A 17,246-nucleotide genomic window follows, 5' to 3' on the forward strand; every position below is an offset into this window, starting at 1 on the left:
TATAGAAAAATCGGTATTTTATTACTTCAATGCAGACTATTAGTTATTGTAATTGTCTCATAATCCAATTAATTTGTAATTAATTGGATAATTAATTAATTTGCTAATTAATAAATTAATCAGAAAATTAATTAATTATTAATAATTAAATGATTTTCAATTACATACTCCAATTAATTTGGAAAGTTTTTTGGAGAAAAAAATTATGTTTGAATTTGATTATGTATTAAATTTGATGTCAATTTTTTTTTTTTAAATTAACCTAACAGGTTTTTCTGAAAAACTACAGATATATAAAATTTTCGAAATCAATTTTGACAATAAATATGCATTATATAGTACGTGAAAGTACCACAAAATTAATTGGAGTATAAGACAATTACAATAACTAATAGTCTACATTGAAGTAATAAAATACCGATTTTTCTATATATTGAATTATTTTTTATCTCTCACAGGACCTTCTATGAGCCGAAACGAATGTTGCCCCCTAAAATTTTTCCTCATAAGGCATACATCCTTCTAGTTTATTTCAAAATTGGCGAGTCACACTTCCCTAGTTTCCCTTGTAAGTTAGAAATGACACTCGGAAATAGTTAGGAAAAAGTTTCTATTTAGAAATAATCTGAAGCAAATAAAATAATTGAATATATCTTTGTGTTAGTTATAACTTTAGTTCACAAATATACAACTGTATATCTGCTCTAACCATATCAGTTATTACCACACTCAATTTATATTTTAGAAAATAAAAATAGGTTAATATAGGTTGTCCAAAGTAGGTTAAAAAGTACACACATTAGAAGTTAAAAAATTAGGAGCTGATATTTTTCCCCGATTCCCCTTCATAGATTAATTTAGATTCTATTAATGCATCTCTAAATATAAGCTATGATAATCTTTTATTAATTTCTAAGAGAATGAAAAATATTTATTTAATATTTAAATTTTATATTAAAAACAGGCACAATAAGAAAATTGTGAATTTTTTTTCCATTTGCTTTTTGAATGCAATCCTTAAGAATAATTTTCAGTGTAATGGTGGAAAACCTTTAGAAGTAAATCTTCAATACATGTCAAAAGCTGATTCAAAAAAGAAATAAAAATTGTTCGCAACAACCTCCCTGTTCAACTGTTTTACTACGGGAGCTTTGGTGGGACGTATAAGGAAGAAGCAATAAAATTAAAAGTAGTCAATTCTTTCCCGTACGGGATGTACCAGTTTATTACAATCATCAGGAACACATATTTAAAATGACACAATATTTATTTTTCTCATATTTTTTTTTTTAAAGAATGGACCCTACATGATGAAAGTAGAGGACGAGAACGGGATTAGATATGAAGGCTTTTGTGTGGATTTGATCCAAGAAATCGCTGACGATTTGAAATTTCAATACCAAATCAAGGAAGTGGATGATGGCAGCTATGGTCGAAAGAACGACATTGGAGAATGGAATGGAATGATTCGAGAACTAATAGATGGGGTATGCAATAGAAAGAAATTTTGGTCTTAAATAAGTATATTAATATTCAACTTGGTTAAGTAAAATCCCGTCGACCATTTTCGACAAAACCAAACAACACGATTTTTTGCCAAAATTAGAAAATGAGCAAACATGGAAAGTTAAGAACCATTAGTTGCAACCTTCTATAGCTAAAGCTACTGTTACGCAATATTTCATTTTCTTTAAATGGAGATGCGATATGGTGCCAATCTTTAATTGTTGGCGAAAAATCGTGTTGTTTAGTGCCTTTCTTTGCTTTTGTCGAATATGATTGGTGGTTTATTACCCAAATACTTTCTATTTTATTCATTCATTTACCATCGTCACTATGTTGTATTTGCTGCACTTAAGAAGAATGTTAATATTCAGCAGCTCTTCTACAAGTTTTTTATAATATTCAAATCTATTTGAAATCTTCTAAATGATTAAATAAATAAAGTTATAAAATAGAAAACCAATAATTTTTTCATTGACTTCATTAATTAAATTATAATTTTTGCAGAACATAAGAAAGAGCATTTGGGAAAATTAAATATTTGACGATTTTCTTATCAGAGCATTAATTATTGATTTTTTTTTTATTATTTTGTTCACCAAAGAACAGTTTGCAAAATATTTTTAAAACATAGCATTCAAAATAAAAAAAAGTAGCAAAAAACAAAATCAGTGCTCTAAATTTACAAGAGAGCATATCATATTCTTATTCACTACTATTCAAAGTACATTCAAAAATGCTACTTAATCAGTTATGTTTCCTTGGCTCAAAAATATTCCCTCTAATATAATCACTCGCGAAACTGATGATTGATCGAAACAATCAGGCGCGTTGATTTAGCTTCTACAGCTAAAGCAACTGCTACACAATTTTTCCCTCGCTTCAATTGAAAATATGGTGCTAATCTTTAGTTGTTTGATGGAGGAGACGATATTCTGTTTCTCCTTTACTGCTTTTTAGGATATGGTTCTAGTAGGGTTGTTGTGCTAACCCGATTCCGGCCTGATTCTACCCTTCCTCCAATCACCACCTTTTACACGCTTTAATATAATCACTCTCAAAACTGCCAACCGTGAAGGTGATCGTCAATAGTGGTTAATACCATATAGTGGCTATTTGTTCTCCAGGAAATGAATAACATCTTTTAAGTAAAAATTTTATTTAGTGGTAAATAATATGTTATTTCAAATTGGCCATATATAAAATACAAATGATAAAAAGAAATCCCTTAAGGGGATCAAGATAACATATTCTCTACCTTGAGAGTTCAAGTTAGCATTCTTATTAAAAATGATATTTTTTAAACGGTTATGACTGCTGGGACTGGGAGTGCCCAAGGGGCACTCCCAGTCACCACTTATTTGAAATTGAAAGTCAATGCAATTGTTTTCAACGGATCCAGGAGAAGAATGAATAGGAGATCCAAAATTGGTGATTTATCAAAATATAACATAGCCGAAACAAAGCCAACCCCGCATAATCAATATTGGGTTTAAAAAAAACTTTGGCGATCGCGAGTCGCCAGCAAAACTGTGGGAATTATTACAACCATGTAACTGAAATATATTTGTGGTAAGAATTCAAGAATAAAAAGTTATAAATAGATTATTGTTTTCGATTAGGCACGGCTGTGAATTAATGAGTCTATATTAGTATTGAAATAAAAAGATAGCCGTTACATTGATCGATAAGAAAAGAATGAAACATTTTATGTCCGCTGAAAAGATTAACTTATTGATTTAATTTATATATAATTCGATTAATAAAATAAGTTTAAGTAATAAAAGACATTTTAAAAGTTAGGAAATATGTAATGCTAAATGCGGCATGAGACTGCCGATTGATTACAACCATTTTTTTAGCAATCACTTTTGCAGCTGTGCCAACAGCTAATCATTCCTACCTTTCCATCAATTGAAAATATGGAGCTAATATTGCGTTATTTGAAGCAGGAGATGAATGGCTGCTTCTCCTTTACTGCTTTTCAGGTTATAGATCTAGATAGAGTTGTTCTAACGCTTTTTTGACTTCATTCAACCTTTTCTCCTTACTATACCTTTTTCACGCTCTAATATATTCCTTTTCGAAACTAGTGATTGAATGCAGCCATTTTTTAGCAATCACGTGTGTAGAGCATTTCTTCTTTAGTTAAGAGAACTGCTTCGCATTTTTTTTTCTTTTGCGTCAATTGAAGATGCGCAACCATTCTTCAATTACTTGAAGAACAAGACGAATGGCAGCATTTCCCTTTTGTAGCACAATAGGAACGTGGAATGATCCCATATCTCAACTTTCAACATCTTTACTAATTTTACGTGTTTAAAATAAAGGGTTATCACAAAATATTAGTTTATCTATGTAATACAGCTTTTATATCCACCATTGTATCGTTGAGTTGACAACAATAAAAGATTTTAATTGCACATAAGTATCAATTGTTAGTTCCACAACAGAGAGGAAATATGCACGAATTTGACATTGATGCTATTAGGAACAATAAAAAAAATGGTATAAAATTATTCTACAATCTGAAATTACTCTAACAAATGTCTTATATTTGCGAGAAATTATTAAAAAAAAAAGTTTTCAAAGGTTAGCAGTGTGTTAAAATGTTACAAAAAATTACTGCAATTCTATAATTAGACCACTTTTATTTCTTGAGAATAAAAAAAAAAATCTAACTGGTTTAATATTTCAAACTGCATAAATGACCATGTTTTGTTGACTTTTCTATGAACCAAATCATAATATACAATAATGTTATTATATATTAAATTTTGGTTTATAAAAAAGAAGAAAAAAAGCATGGTCATTTAGGCAGTTTTATATATTGAAAGCAAGTAAATTTTGTGATAATTAGTTTCAATTTTAATAGAATTAATTATACAATAAATAATTAGTTACAATTTCAATACAACAAATTATACAATAAATAATTAGTTAAAAATTAATTATTTGCATTAATAAATTTCGAATCATTACCAAATTGTAATAAAATGGAACAATTTTTGCTACGAACTTTGAAAGAATTAACATATGTATTTTTCCTTCTTGATATTTCGCAAATATCACGAAGTACATACACTATTAACAATAGAAAAATCTAAGTAATATTTTTTTTTATTTAAGGACTCATTGTTTTAATTATTTGTTCTAATATGTTACGTATTTCAAAGTGTTATAGATTTTTATTAATTTTGTCAACAGCCAGCTTTCTTCCATCATTAAATGATTTAAGAGCGGGATATATTTAACGCTATTGTTATGTTATAATTTGATGGAATGAGGGATATGTAAATTTAAAATTCATATTTTTGCAAAAAAGTAGTATTCTCTTGTTGAAATAATTGTTAATATTAAGATAACACATTAGAATTTCTGTTATTATGAGTTTTGTTTAATGTTATAATTACTAACACTATTCCAGAATATAGCCATTATGTGTTTAATTTTTTTTTTGTAGAAGGCAGACATGGCTATTGCCGATCTCACTATAACATACGTAAGGGAAGAAGCAGTTGATTTCACTATGCCCTTCATGAATTTAGGCATTTCTATTTTGTTCAAGAAGCCAACAAAAAAAGTACCAAAATTATTTTCATTTCTCTCTCCACTCTCCATCGAGGTATGGCTCTATATGGCTACTGCCTTTTTGGGTGAGTACTCTCTTAACTCGCCAAATAAATCATAAAATTCCTATGAAAAGTTCCTTTTTTTAAAAAAAGCAAGCATCGCTGTGAAAATTAAATCTGTGGAAGAAGGAAAGGGAAATAAATTATCTGCTAAATCAATAAATTATACTAAAAATAAATCATCTGCTTAGAATGTTTTTCTAGTTAAACGATTTTTATTGGAATATACTTTGAAAATAAATTTACAAAAAAGACTGGAATGCTTTTTGCAATCTTTAGTGAATTCTTATTTATATGTAAAATTTAGCTGCTAATATTCCTTTTTTATTTTAAAGAAAAAGAAAAAAACTGGATTGAAAATAAAGATCCATTCAAAATGATTTTCTATTCTCAAAATAATTAAATATTTCACGAAATTTTCTTCAGAAATTAGCCTAGAAATGAATGTTTTTTGCAGCTTGGTAGTTCCTGCTGTTGCTTCGTGATACATAGCTACAGATATTCATTATTTTTTCCTAATAAAAAAAAATATGACGAAAATAAATGGGGCTGAAATTAAGTCATTTATTTAGAACGAAGTTTCATTAACCGAAGAAAAAAATATTTTTTTAGAATATTCTTTGAAAAAAAAAAAACTCATAATGTTTTCATCAGCTAATTGAAAAATTTTTCTTCTACGTAAAATTTAGCGACAGATATTCCATTTGTTATTAAATAATAAAAAAAAATAGGACGAGCAAAAATAGGACTGAAATCAAGTCATTTATTTAGGACGAATTTTTATTCACCTAAAAAAAACATTTTTTTAGAATATTCTTTGAAAAAAAAAAACCATAATGCTTTCATCAGCTAATTGAAAATGTTTTCTTCTACGTAAAATTTAGCGACAGATATTCCATTTGTTATTAAATAATAAAAAAAAATAGGACGAGCAAAAATAGGACTGAAATCAAGTCACTTATTTAGGACGAATTTTTATTCATCTAAAAAAACATTTTTTTTTTAGAATATTCTTTAAAAAAATCATAACAAAAATAAACCAAAATGCTTTTAGCAACTAATTGAAAATTTGTCCTTCAACATAAAATTTAGCGACAGATATTCCATTTGTTGTTAAATAATTAAAAAAAATAGGACGAGCAAAAATGGGACTGAAATCAAGTCATTTATTTAGGACGAACTTTTATTCATCTAAAAAAAAACATTTTTCTTAGAATATTCTCTAAAAAAAATCATCACAAAAATAGATCAAAATGCTTTTAGCAGCTAATTGAAAATTTCTCCTTCTACGTAAAATTTAGCTACTGATTTCCCATTTGTTAGAAGAAAATAAAAAAAAATATTACGAAAAAAAAATTGGCTGAAATTATTTTATTTTTTAGAACAAATTTTTATTAATCGAAATTTTTTTTTTTAAATATTCCTTTAAAAAAACACCAATAAAAAGGCTTTCAGCAGCTGATTGAAAATTTCTCCATCTACGCAAAATTTGGCAACTGATATTCCGTTCGTTATTAAATAAATAAAAAAAATTAGACGAAAATAAATAGGACTGAAAGTAAATGATTCGTTATTATTTAATTTCAGATTTTTTTTTTTACAGGAATATTCCTTGATGTAAATTAGCAAAAAACTAAAATATTTCCAGCAGTTCAATACAAATTCCTGTTTCGACGTAAAATTTCGCTGAAAACTTAAATTTTTTACATAAAAAAATAAATGGCGAAAAAGAAATAGAGCTGAAAATAAATGTTTTGATTTTAACTTTTCTTTTTTTTCTTTTCTATTGGAAGAAAAAAGGTCTTTAAATTTTTTTTGCGAATATGATTTAGAAACAAGCACTATATTTGCTTATTTCAACTGTTCATTTCCGTAAAATTTTTCCTCGAAAAATAAAATCCTACATTTTTACAAAAGATATTAAAAGGGCGAGGATTGATTGTGGTAAGAAATTATTTGAGATTCCAAATATTGAATTTTAAACTTAGGATTTCTCAAAGACTGAATTTCAATTTCTGTTGTTTCTATTCATTGAATTTAAAGAAAGGAAATTTATCGAAACCAGTTTGTTAAAATAAAGGCTTTTTTTTTAAAGAATTTAATAAATATTTTTGACAATAAACATTCTCATTAAACAAATTATTCTTAAATTCGTATTATTTGTAAAGAGCATTTATATAAATCTAAATATACTAAAACAATAAACAATGTTTTTATTTTTTATTCTGTTTTAAAATTCTTTTTATTCGCCTTTCCAAATATCTCACTATTTTAGTAAAATAAAATTTAGCCTCAACATGTAAGGAAGAGAATTACAAAAATTACTAAACGTTTTTTAATGCAAAGAATTTTTTCAAAAATAAGTGAATGAGATGCAACAGTAATTAACGTTTAAAAAAATGCCTTCATTTATTAACAGATAGTTAGCTATATTTTAATACCAAATTTGTTGTTTATTGTAATTGCAAGAATCGATGATATAAAAAAATCCAAAGTAGGAAAAGAGGCCGATATAATCGTGAAATAATTTACGTGTCTATAAAAAATCACTAAATTATTTATATTTCTTTTCAATGATTTAATAACTTAAAAAAATAATGTTGTTTTTTTCATTTTTAAATAAGAATATATATCAGCCCGTATCCAAAAATTACTGTATTTTTATTAGTTATTAATAAGAAATGTTTTAATTTTATTTTTTAATTATTCATTACAAATCTGTCTTCCTTTATTACTGAGTAAAACTCATGAAAAAAATATTTTAGCACATTCTAGTTAGTCACAACATAATATTTTCATAAATTTGTGCCAGTAAATTTAAGAAATGTATCTAAATAGATCCTGCAATTATATAGAACGAGTATATAAATAGATCCAGATTTAAATAGAGATATAAATAAATATCTTCCAAAAAATGTTTAATTGCAATAAAACACTGCTATTGTATTTGTAAAAAAAATTTAAAACACTGCAATATTAGTCTTCACTTTTAGTTTATATATTTTGCTAAGTAATACAAAAGAGCAACAATTTTTGAAATAAATAATGTTAAATAATTAAACTAATTTTTCAAAAAAAAATTTTTTTACCAGCCGAATGACACCCCAAACAAGACCAAAATTACGCAAAGTGTAGATAAACTGACGCAGCTGATAAATTATTAAAAAGAAACTTTAAGAATTTATTTTAGAATTCTTTTTTCGAAATAACTTTTAATGTAAAACAAGAATTTCATATTCATGATTTTAAGATTCCATGGAATAACGATACTTTGTCAATGACCTTCTCTATTTGAGAATTTTTTTCGTTTGATAGATTTTTGTTACCTCTATTCACATATTAAAAGCCGTATGACGTGACTCTCTGAAGTTAAGATACAAGGACTCCCGCTTACAGTCAAACTATTGCAATAGGGGGATCTTAATAAAGGATTTTTTATCACTACAAATTGAAACCAATTATAGACACTGTACACACAATATCTAAAATATATAATTCTCTTACGTGGCTCCCTAATTTCGGCTGTATTTCTTTTCCGCCGGTGGCATCGTTTGCTTTGTCTTGTTTACGTCACTATTTCTCTTACACGGCAAATCGACCAATTATTGCCGCTAAAAATGTCACATGCCAAATCTAGTGAGGTGGCTCAACATATAGCGCTTTTAAAAGCAGAAAATGAACTAACCAGAGAGCATCAGCTGCGGAAATATCATACTATTAAGCTAGGTAGAAAAGAGTAGTCTTTGTCGATAGATCTCTATTTTAGTATTTTTTCGAAAGCGCTTTTTCTCACGAATTTAGGCTCCCAAATTTTGGCTGTATTTCTTTACCACCGGTGGCAACGTTTGCTTTGTTTTGTTTACGTTACTATTTCTCTTACATGGCAAATCGACCAATGATTGCCGCTAAAAATGTCACATGCCAAATCTAGCTGAGGTGGCTCAACATATAGCGCTTTTAAAAACAGAAAATGAAATGACCAGAGAGCATCAGCTGCGGAAATTTCATACTATTAAGCTAGGCAAAAGTGAGTAGTCTTTGTCGATAGATCTCTATTTTATTATTTTGTCGAAAGCGCTTTTTTTCACGAATTTATATATTACGAATTTATTTGACGATTTTTGATTTATATTACGAATTATACTATAGCACATTTCTAATAGATTTGACGAATTACATGTCATTTATTTGAATTCAAATTTATTTTAATGACTTAGTATTTACTAAAAAGATGTAATTTTTTTTTAAAAAAGTTTTTATATGGATTTGAATGATTGTTTTGAATTCTTAGAATTTTGTGCATTTGCAATGTACCTAAGTTAGTAACGAGTGAAGCGAGCTTGGTTTGCGAAGCAAACCATATAAGATTGCGTAGCAATTTTCGGGGGTTGGCGAGCGTTAGCGAGCAGGGGGCGCAGCCCACTATTTTATGAAAATAGTTCTTCATTTACTATTTTAATTCATTAATATTAAGAGTGACATTGTAATTCTAATTTCAGGCGTGTCTCTCTTCTTATTTATTGTGGCTCGATTCAGTGCCTATGAATGGGTGAATCCTCATCCATGTGAATTAGAACCAGAAGAATTAGAAAATCAGTTTACTCTATTAAATACCCTCTGGTTTACAATAGGTTGTCTTATGTGTCAAGGCTGTGATATCACGCCAAGGTAAGTAAATCTTGTTCCATTATTTGAACTGCTAAATCTGACTCATTTAATTAAATTCATAATTCCGATTCAATCAATCATGCTGATAAATCTGATACAGGCAATTGAATTGATAAGTCTAATTCAGTCAATCGTACTGATAAATCTGACAGTCACCGAAACTTAAATCTGACTTAGTTAATTAAACTGATAAATCTGACCAATTTAATTACATATATAAGTCTAGCTAAAATATATAAGTATGACCTTATAAATACGATTTAGTCAGTCAGGGAACATTTGAAGCATGACTAATTAATAATACACTCATATTACTCAACGATTATTGACAGTTAATCTTAGAGTAAATTGACCCAGACATGATGCTTATAATGACAATCATAATTAATTTTTAACACTGTCATTACATGAAATTGAGGCCAACCGTTTGAGGATTGTGACCACGGATATTTCTCGAATTTTTGGAGCTGGGAATTGAAGAAACTTTTGGAAACAGCCTTTCCCTGCTTTGGAGTTGCAGAATAAGCCTTAAAATTAATTAAATACATGCCATATATGCTCAATGCTTTTTTATGTGGAAAAATTTATAAACACCCTTAACATCATTTTATATATGGAAAGAGAACTGGCGTTATCGCAATGGGATCTCCATCTGAAGAGATTCTGCAATGAAGAAGCGTTGCTCCACGGTACCTGCAACGTTTGCGAATAATTTACTCTACTATGCGTTGTTGAAATGATATAATTCTGTAGGTTGCAAGGACTATTAATTGCATTGTGTCAAATAAAAGTTTATATTTTAAAAATGTAAAGTTGGATTATAGTTACTAGTAAATGGAGCCTAACGCGAGACTCTTCCATCTATTGAGAAGAAATTCATTTAAGGGAATTAATTCACATTGTATGCTAAAGATTCATGAGAGAGTTAGGAGATGCTAATACCTTATTGGTTAAAATTTACCAGCAAAAAAAAAAACACGCAAATCAGGTGCTCGATCGCATATCCAAATTCTCATTTTTTTTCCCAAGCAGTGCGAATAGCTCCTAAGCCCTTAAGTTGCAAATTAAATAATAAATTTTGTGGCGCCATCTAGTGAAATTGCGAACATATGATGTGTGTATTTTATAAAAGATTAAGGTGATTGTACTAGAGGTCGAATTAGATCTTAACATGTCTCAGTCTCTATAACCCTAACGTGATAATCCAGGTAGATTAAGTAATCAGTTGTATTTAAAAAACAGTTTGTTATGTGTGTCACAACGATAAATATCAATCGTAAAAATTATAATCATTAATCTTTAACTATTTTAAACATTATTTAATTATTAGAAATTGTTATTAGAAATATTTTACAGCATTGATACGCACACAATTATTGTTTTTATATATTTTATAACAATATATCAATGAGATCCAAATATACTTAGGGCAAACTCAACGAGAATGATTGCCGTCATGTGGTGGTTCTTCACATTAATCATGGTATCATCTTACACAGCGAATTTGGCAGCGTTCTTAACCGTAGAGAGATTGGCCTCACCTATCGAAAGTGCTGAGGATCTCGCCAAACAAACCACTATTCCATATGGATGTGTAGCATCTGGTTCAACTCAGTCATTTTTCAAGGTAATTAATTCTATTTCCTTTTGCATAGGCTGTTATATAAACGTTCCAAATCTGCAGATCCAGCATCATAAATTTGCTGTTAAGTGACGGGATGTGATTTTTGCGCATGGGAAATATCGCATGCGAATGAAAACCTGATTGGCGAGATTTTCACCACCAGTGTGATTCTCATTCGCTTGTGAAAAAAATCACACCCATCAAGAATGGTCTTAACGTTGTTAAACGTTGTCTGACATCAAGAAAAATAAAAAAAGCCACAGTTTACGTGTCTTACACTCGAAGTAATACGATGATTTTAAACTATACATACCAGTTTGCTGAGAAGTGGTATGAAGGGGAGAGTGGGGTCAATTGTAACATTTTTTACTTAACTATTTTTAACTAACAAAAAATCCAATATATTATTAGTATTAATTGACAGACGAGTAAAGTAGACTATCCTCTACTAGAAAAAAAAATAAATACCTTATTTTAAATGTTATTATATTAGTTATTAACAATTTTTGACAGTCGTGCACTTGTTACAATTGTCCCCACTTACGGGGTCAATTGTAACAGTTCATAAATTCAACTAAAACATAGTTAATTATACATATTATCATAGTTGTGATATATTTTTTTATTGATCAAAATAGTAGTGATATTTTAGGAGTAAAAATAATAATGAGCAGAGACCTAAAGGGTTAAACTTTTAACTTTAAGGGGTTAAAAATTTTAATTTATGCTGTGAAAGGTGACAAATAAAATAATGCACATGCAACATAATATAAATGATATAGGAAACTATTGGTGGTTCTTAAAGAGTTAAGTAATGGTTTGTAAACATAAGATTATTTATTTTCAGCTGTTACAATCGTCCCTTTACTTATTGTTACAATCGTCCCCAAGACGCCATTTCAGCTTCATTTGTTAAAAACAATGCTAGTTAATTAACAAAACTAATTTTTTTTATTGAAATGTTAATTAAGGTGTCCACTTACATATTCGGTTAATAATTTTTATTTGTTTAAACAAAATTACTTTGTTACTATATAATATTCTAATACCAAAAAAAAGTATTTGCGTAGCGTGAAAATATCTTTTGTGATGTAACTCTTTCAAAAGTACATAAAAATGGTTGCCAGCAGGGGTGTGCATGTAGATTTATTAAATACACCTTGTGCGCCACCTTGGAACCAAATCTAGAACACTCGAAAGTTTTGCTCTGTTACAGTCGTACCCTGTTACAATTGACCCCACTCTCCCCTATAGTTTAAAATCATCTGGGCTTTAGAATGGACAAATAACTTAAATATTTTAAAAGTTATTAAACTTTTTTGAAAATCACCAATTTGGCGACATTTTTTCACCAAGATAAGAATTATCAACATCACTGTCTTATTCTAAGTATTTGTAAATTTTAACGAGCCCAATAATGCATCATTAGAGTAAGATTTTAAGTATTAAAAAATTAGACCACAAACGCTTTGCACTTTCACAAAACTGTGACTTTTCTCCATAGTGACGTTTTGCACCATTTTCAAAATAAGCGTAGACAGTTGACCTAATAGTCTTGAGTAACAGTTGCAAATTCATAGTATAAAAATAGCATATTATTCGCAAAAAAGCATTTAATATTACAACGGAACCTTCGGAAATCAGCCTCACACCATCAGCTGATATGCCAGGTACCCGTACTTACATTGTCACGCCACTTATACAAAGTGAATAGCTGGCGTGTAATCGAATTGGCAGTACAGGCTGTCAGACGATCATCACATTTGAGTCCTGCAACTGCTGACCAGAAAACAGAAAGGAGCAAATTCCCCACCTGTTTTTGATGTTTTATCAGCAGTTTGCCGTCACCGACGTTGCTGCGTATCAGCTGCTGATCTCGGTAGAGTTCATTGACCTATCGATTGTGGTAATTTTATTAGGAAAAGCAGATTTTTTTGATTAATTTTATGGAGGAAAAAAAACAAATTTATTATATTTTATAAATATAATATTATATTTTTATATATATGATTCAGATTTGTTATAAATATATACGTAATTTGAGTTGACTTAAAATCTTTAACAAAATTAATTTTTTCGTAGAATAATACGAGAAAACACGCAATCTTTTGGTTTTTCGGTATTTGATATCAATAAGAAACTAGAAACTTCAACAATCTCTAGAAACCTCAACCTCAATAATAAAAAATTTACACCGTAAACAATAAAAAAATAATCCAGTGTAGCCTAAAATAATAGAATATGTAAATTAAGTTGGTAGAAAATCTTTCGCAAAAATAATTTTCGAACACGTTAGTAATATTATAAATAATATGACACCATTTTTCTCTTTCCTTATTCAAAATTATTTTTTTCTATATTTTCTGTTTTTGACCGTGATCTGAAATAGCTCACATATGCTTTTAAAAGTTTAAAAAAATCTATTTTATGCGGAAATGGTATGCGGTAAGTTATTGAAAAGTACGTGGTTGGAATACATAAAAAACGAAATTGATGAAACTACGAGGAAAATGGATGTTTGACTGAAATTCCAACTATATTCTGTTATGTAACAGTCTCGGATCTTACTGGCTAAAATTATAAAAAATGTTCTTGAAAAAAACGTGCAAACACTAGAATGTGTAATTTTTTATGCTTTTATAATAGAAAAGTGTTGAAATTACTCCATTATACGAACTACAGTATTCAAGAAAGGTATTATAAGATAAAATGGGCAACAAACCTTCTTCGTACTTGGTTTATACATATAGAACATACAAAAAAATACAACAGAACAGGGTCAAAAAGGAATAAATTTTTAACAATGATTAAAAACATGAAATAAGTTTGTATTTATTTCCGTTGAGTTTATTTCTATGCTTGCAAAGTTTAATTCTGGATTATGTTGTGAATTTTTACAAGAGATTCAAACAATCAAAAATATTTCAGACTCCCACATTATTGGTACTTTTTGAGGCGCAGTTTTTTTCTGATTCGTAGTTGTGAAATTAATGTTACACTGATAATACATGCAGAAATTTTTCTCAAATGACATCATACCACGGAAGAACTACATTAGCATGATTGCCAAGCCCTTCAATTCAAATAAAAGGCGATAAAACTACGTTTTAATTGCAGGCCACAGAACTTTTAAGGCAATGACTTCGGACAATTCTGTTTTATCATCGTTTTTATTGTTCTCTTAATAGTTTTTTTAATAGCTATTTAATCGTACAAATCCCTTGCCATGAAAAAGTGATGATACATATAATAGCATATCATTTTTATCTCACCAGACGCTATCTAACAGTGCTTTATTTCATGTTTTTCAGGAGTCCGAGTTTCCTACTTATAAACGTATGTGGTCTTTCATGGAATCACAACGTCCATCGGTATTTAGTGATAACAATCAGAAAGGTGTAGAAAGAGTAAAGAAAGGCAACTATGCTTTTCTCATGGAATCCACTACCATCGAATATATCATCGAAAGGAACTGTGAACTGACACAAGTGGGAGGTCTACTTGATTCCAAAGGTTATGGGATCGCAACGCCTCATGGTGAGTAAAATATTCAAATCATATTTTAAATGAAAAGAAATAGCCCAATACACTTTTAAAAGCATGTTCTATCCTTTGTCTCTGTAAATATTTGATGCTTTGATTTAAAATGTTTGTTTCCTTTTTTTATTCTGTGGAAATTCATTGTAGCTAAATTTGTAGCCAAATTTTGTAGCTAAATTTGTAGCCATTGTAGCCAAATTACCCTAATCATATTACCATTTTGGATACATCATTAATAAGATACATTTTTTTTGTAAAATCCATTTCTACCGTGAAATATAATACCGTAATTTTTACCGTTTAATAAAAGTGATGTTGGCAGATGCAAATGCTTTTGCTAAGTCAAGACTATTCACCCCTTTAAAAATCAAAGCCCACGATCAAATAACTAATCTTGACATTGATAGAAAGACAGCCACTACTCTGATCAGACTAAGAACAAAACATCATAAAAACATGAAAATTTCTACAGATGGGACTAGAAAATATCAAAACTGTGGCAACTGTCTTAATGTGGAACTGACACCATATCATGTCTTTAACTGCCCTGCAGTCGTTGCAGGCCTTCACCTCTTAAACTACCCCACAGAAGAGGATTTGTATTCTTTTAATGCCATAGAAATAACAAAAACTATTCAAGCACACCATGAAATATGATTCAATAGAGGATACGACACCAACCAACCAATAAAAGTGATTCAGTGCTTTTACGGGAAATATAACTGTAAAAATTACATATATCAGATATTTTATATCGGAACAAAAACTACCGACACCATTTTGGATACATCATTAATAAGATGCATTTTTTTGTAAAATCCATTTTTACCGTAAAATATATTGCCATAATTTTTAACGTTTAATAAAAGTGAATAATTACCGTTTAATAAAAGTGATTCAGTGCTTTTACGGGAAATATAACTGTAAAAATTGCATATATCAGATATTTTATATCGGAACAAAAACTACCGAAACTCTGAGTGCCGGTACTTTTTACTTTACTTTGTTCCTAAATTTTTTAAAAGGTGGAACTTGTCTGATACGATATCTGATATTAAAATAAAAATGATCCATATTACAATAATTAAAGCTATTTGAAATAGTGTTTCCATGGGTTTTTTATTTAATATTTTTCCCATACTTTAATAAATTGTTAAAGTGATCCAGGAGGAGTAGATCGGTGAAGTGTAGAAACAAGAAGAAAAATGAAAATAAAACTTATTTTACAGAAAATTAAACAGCACAGTTTGTAATTTGACAAAATAAATTTATTACAGAGAGTACCGTAGGTCAAGTTTGATAAAACTGATTTTGCGCATGCAAGGTGTATAACAAACGGTTGGAGCAACAAAAGATCTTGCAAAAATCAATTTGTAATCGAAAATTAATATATCTGTGCAAAACATTTTTTGAAGTGAAACTTCTAATGCGACTTCCAACAAGGTTGCGTTAAACGCTTAACGGTACCATGGCAACGAGCGGCCTGTGATCCTTGCAGAGATTTTAATGTGAATTTCTCGTTACCTGAAGCTGAAACATTATTAACCTTCCTTAAAGACAAATTTGGATTGGAAATGATAAATGGTAGGAATGATCCAACAACCAAAGGGGTAACTACCATTGATGCAGTTTTTGCAAGAAATATTAAAAAAATAGAACTCAAACAGGGCTCGAAAAAACTCAGAAATTTTACCCGTCCCCGAGGACGGCTTGTCCAACAATGCACCCGTCCTCCGTTGAAACTAACCCGTCGCTTTTAAATAAATAAAAATATAATTTTCTCCTATTTATAACAAACATTTATATAAATTACACAATGAATTAGTCGTTACTAGGATTACATTATATAGTAATAAAAGAAATACTAGGTTATTAATAGTAACCTAGTATTTCTTTTATGAAATAATTTAAGTGACAAGGGTCAAGTTATCTGGAATGTCAAGTTATCCGAGGGTACTGCGTTTTTTAAATGAATCAAATATGACGTTTGCCAGTTCCACAATCAAGCCAATGATTTACAGAGGTTTCTGAACAGAAATCTGAAAGGGGTTTTCCATTTAGGCAGATGTTCATAAGTGCTTTTAAAGCTTCTTGTTTAAGACAAGTACGTATTGTGTTTTTTTGTAAGTTTATTGCTGCAAAGCCCCTTTCAACCGCTGCAGTACTCCCAGACAGAGAAAACATCAATATATGCGCAGTATGTTGCTGTATTGTGGGTCATTTTGCTGCCTTGTAACTTACAAGACTCTTGTAAGATAACAAAAATTGAAAATGTATCA

General features: G+C 29.3%; 1 protein-coding gene across 1 annotated transcript in view; it reads left to right on the forward strand.

Annotated features, from left to right (window-relative positions):
- LOC107444771 (glutamate receptor ionotropic, kainate 2-like) overlaps nt 1–17,246 on the forward strand; it is a 106,944-nt gene that overhangs the window by 82,700 nt on the left and 6,998 nt on the right. Inside the window, exons 10-14 of the mRNA XM_071186014.1 lie at nt 1,296–1,487; nt 4,967–5,159; nt 9,635–9,803; nt 11,232–11,430; nt 14,739–14,964. Coding sequence (XP_071042115.1) covers nt 1,296–1,487; nt 4,967–5,159; nt 9,635–9,803; nt 11,232–11,430; nt 14,739–14,964 — 979 coding nt within the window. The remainder of the gene's footprint in view (nt 1–1,295; nt 1,488–4,966; nt 5,160–9,634; nt 9,804–11,231; nt 11,431–14,738; nt 14,965–17,246) is intronic.

This window comes from Parasteatoda tepidariorum, chromosome 9 (assembly GCF_043381705.1).
Source record: "Parasteatoda tepidariorum isolate YZ-2023 chromosome 9, CAS_Ptep_4.0, whole genome shotgun sequence".
NCBI lineage: Eukaryota > Metazoa > Arthropoda > Arachnida > Araneae > Theridiidae > Parasteatoda > Parasteatoda tepidariorum.